The sequence below is a fragment of the Coturnix japonica genome, unplaced genomic scaffold (genome assembly GCF_001577835.2).
Source record: "Coturnix japonica isolate 7356 unplaced genomic scaffold, Coturnix japonica 2.1 chrUnrandom530, whole genome shotgun sequence".
NCBI classification, from domain to species: Eukaryota; Metazoa; Chordata; class Aves; order Galliformes; family Phasianidae; genus Coturnix; species Coturnix japonica.
Genome location: NW_015439914.1, coordinates 4,724 through 7,597, shown reverse-complemented (window position 1 = coordinate 7,597; position 2,874 = coordinate 4,724). Strand labels below are relative to the sequence as shown.

Here is a 2,874-nt window from a genome sequence, read left to right as displayed (position 1 = left end):
CCATGTTATAGCTGGGCCTTAGCTCCTCCATGTTATATATGGGCCGTAGCTCCTCCATGTTATAGCTGGGCCTTAGCTCCTCCATGTTATAGCTGGGCCTTAGCTCCTCCATGTTATAGCTGGGCCTTAGCTCCTCCATGTTATAGCTGGGCCTTAGCTTCTCCATGTTATAACTGGGCCTTAGCTCCACCATGTTATAGCTGGGCCGTAGCTCCTCCATGTTATAGCTGGGCCTTAGCTCCGCCATGTTATAACTGGGCCTTAGCTCCACCATGTTATAGCTGGGCCGTAGCTCCTCCATGTTATAGCTGGGCCTTAACTCCTCCATGTTATAGCTGGGCCTTAGCTCCGCCATGTTATAGCTGGGCCTGAGCTCCTCCATTTTATAACTGGGCCTTAGCTCCGCCATGTTATAGCTGGGCCGTAGCTCCTCCATCCCATAGTTGGGCCTTAGCTCTCCCTTCCTAAATCTGCGTCTAAGGAGGGATTTGTGGCCACCATGGGTGGGTTTTACTTCTTGCTATGGAATCAAGGAGAACTGAGGGGTCTCTTTAGCTCTTTAGGCTTCCCTAATGGTGCTTCTCCCTCCCTACAGACTGCCTGGGAGTGGACCCCGAAGACCCCCATCCTCTCCCCCCCGAACTGGAGCGCAGCTACAAGAACTTCACCTTCAAATTCCACAAGTAATGGCTGTTGCCTTCCCTGCTGCATTCAGGTGCTGAGCACGTGCCCGACCAATGGATTTCCTCATGCTTTGAGCCTCAGGCTCCATTTACCAGCACAAAAAAACCACTTGTTTGCTTTAAAACCCTCATAAGAGAGAAACAAATCCACCCTTGGGCTGAGGGGGGATGTGAAACCACTTTGATTGCACAAGAATCAGCTGCTTTCCGGCCCTGTCTCTATTGGTTGCAGGGCTGCTCTCAAAGCTCTATTTCTACCCTGTAATATTTGTGTGTTGAGGGTTATTCCCTTGCTCTGCTTTTTGCTGTGTTTTCTTGGCCTTTCAGCACAATCAGCTCCTTGTTTCAGCTGATGTTGGTGCTGAGAGATGCAACAAGGCTCCCCACAAAGCCCGATTGAATGACACTGGGGCCCCTCCAAGGCTAGAAATGCCTTTATTATGGCTAGAAATGCACTTTTATGGCTAGAAATGCCATTTTTATGGCTAGAAATGCCTTTATTATGGCTAGAAATGCCTTTATTATGGCTAGAAATGCCTTTTTTATGACTAGAAATGCACTTTTATGGCTAGAAATGCCTTTTTTATGGCTAGAAATGCCTTTTTTATGGCTAGAAATGCCTTTTTTATGGCTAGAAATGCACTATTATGGCTAGAAATGCCTTTCTTATGGCTAGAAATGCCTTTCTTATGGNAGAAATGCCTTTCTTATGGCTAGAAATGCCTTTCTTATGGCTAGAAATGCCTTTTCTTATGGCTAGAAATGCCTTTTTTATGCCTAGAAATGCTTTTCTTATGGCTAGAAATGCACTTTATGGCTAGAAATGCCTTTTTTATGCCTAGAAATGCCTTTTTTATGGCTATAAATGCCTTTTCTTATGGCTAGAAATGCCTTCTTTATGGCTAGAAATGCCATTTTTATGGCTAGAAATGCCATTTTTATGGCTAGAAATGCCATTTTTATGGCTAGAAATGCCTTTTTTATGGCTATGCACAGCCCTAAAACAAGTCTACCCCCATTGCTGTGGCTATTTGACCCAGTGCTGCGTTATGGCCATTGGTTCAGGTCTGTATTACACACTGGATTTGCCCTAAGATGGATCTTAATGACTGTCTCCATCCCACAGGCTCATCAACGTCACCATCCAGTTCAAGCTGAAAGCCATCAACATCCAGACCATCATCAACAACGAGATCCCGGACTGTTACACCTTCACCATCACTGTGAGTGCTGGGATGGCACCGGGTGGTGATATATCCCCTATAATGGTGATATATCCCTTATAATGGTGATATATATCCCTTATAATGGTGATATATTCCCTATAATGGTGATATATCCCTTATAATGGTGATATATCCCCTACAATGGTGATATATCCCCTATAATGGCGATATATCCCTTATAATGGCGATATATCCCCTATAATGGCGATATATCTCCTATAATGGCGATATATCTCCTATAATGGCGATATATCCCCTATAATGGTGAAATATCCCTTATAATGGTGATATATCCCCTATAATGGTGATATATCCCTTATAATGGTGATATATCCCCTATAAATGGTGATATATCCCCTATAAATGGTGATATATCCCCTATAATGGTGATATATATCCCTTATAATGGTGATCTATCCCCTATAATGGTGATCTATCCCCTATAATGGTGATCTATCCCCTATAATGGTGATCTATCCCCTATAATGGTGATATATCCCTTATAATGGTGATATATCCCCTATAATGGTGATATATCCCCTATAAATGGTGATATATCCTTTATAATGGTGATATATCCTTTATAATGGTGATATATCCCTTATAATGGTGATATATCCCTTATAATGGTGATATATCCCCTATAATGGTGATATAGCCCCTATAATGGCAATGAGGAGCTGCTATTTAATGACAGATCCCCCTTATCTTTCCAGATCACATTTGATAACAAGGCCCACAGTGGCCGGGTGAAAATCCACCTGGACAACAGGGCTGACATCAAGGAGTGCAAAGATCACAGCGTGTATGGACGAGGTATGAGCTGGATTGATGGGCACAGAGGTGGCATCAAACCCCAAAGGGCACAATAGGGTCAATGGGGAGGTGCTGGTGCCCCTATTTAATGCCATTGTGCCCCTATTTAATGCCATTGTGCCCCTATTCAATGCCATTGTGCCCCTATT

At 43.6% G+C, this 2,874-nt stretch overlaps 1 protein-coding gene across 2 annotated transcripts in view; it reads left to right on the top strand.

Annotated features, from left to right (window-relative positions):
* LOC107307283 (mucolipin-1-like) overlaps positions 1-2,796 on the top strand; it is a 5,245-nt gene extending 2,449 nt beyond the window's left edge. Inside the window, exons 1-4 of one of the 2 annotated variants that reach the window (XM_032441747.1) lie at positions 483-503; positions 596-683; positions 1,810-1,906; positions 2,626-2,796. In XM_032441747.1, coding sequence (XP_032297638.1) covers positions 500-503; positions 596-683; positions 1,810-1,906; positions 2,626-2,781 — 345 coding nt within the window. In that variant the 5' untranslated portion in view covers positions 483-499 and the 3' untranslated portion in view covers positions 2,782-2,796. Of the gene's footprint in view, positions 1-482; positions 504-595; positions 716-1,809; positions 1,907-2,625 lie in introns of those variants that run through there. The other variant, XM_015850778.1, reaches the window with a different exon arrangement.
* Positions 2,797-2,874: the final 78 nt, after the last annotated feature.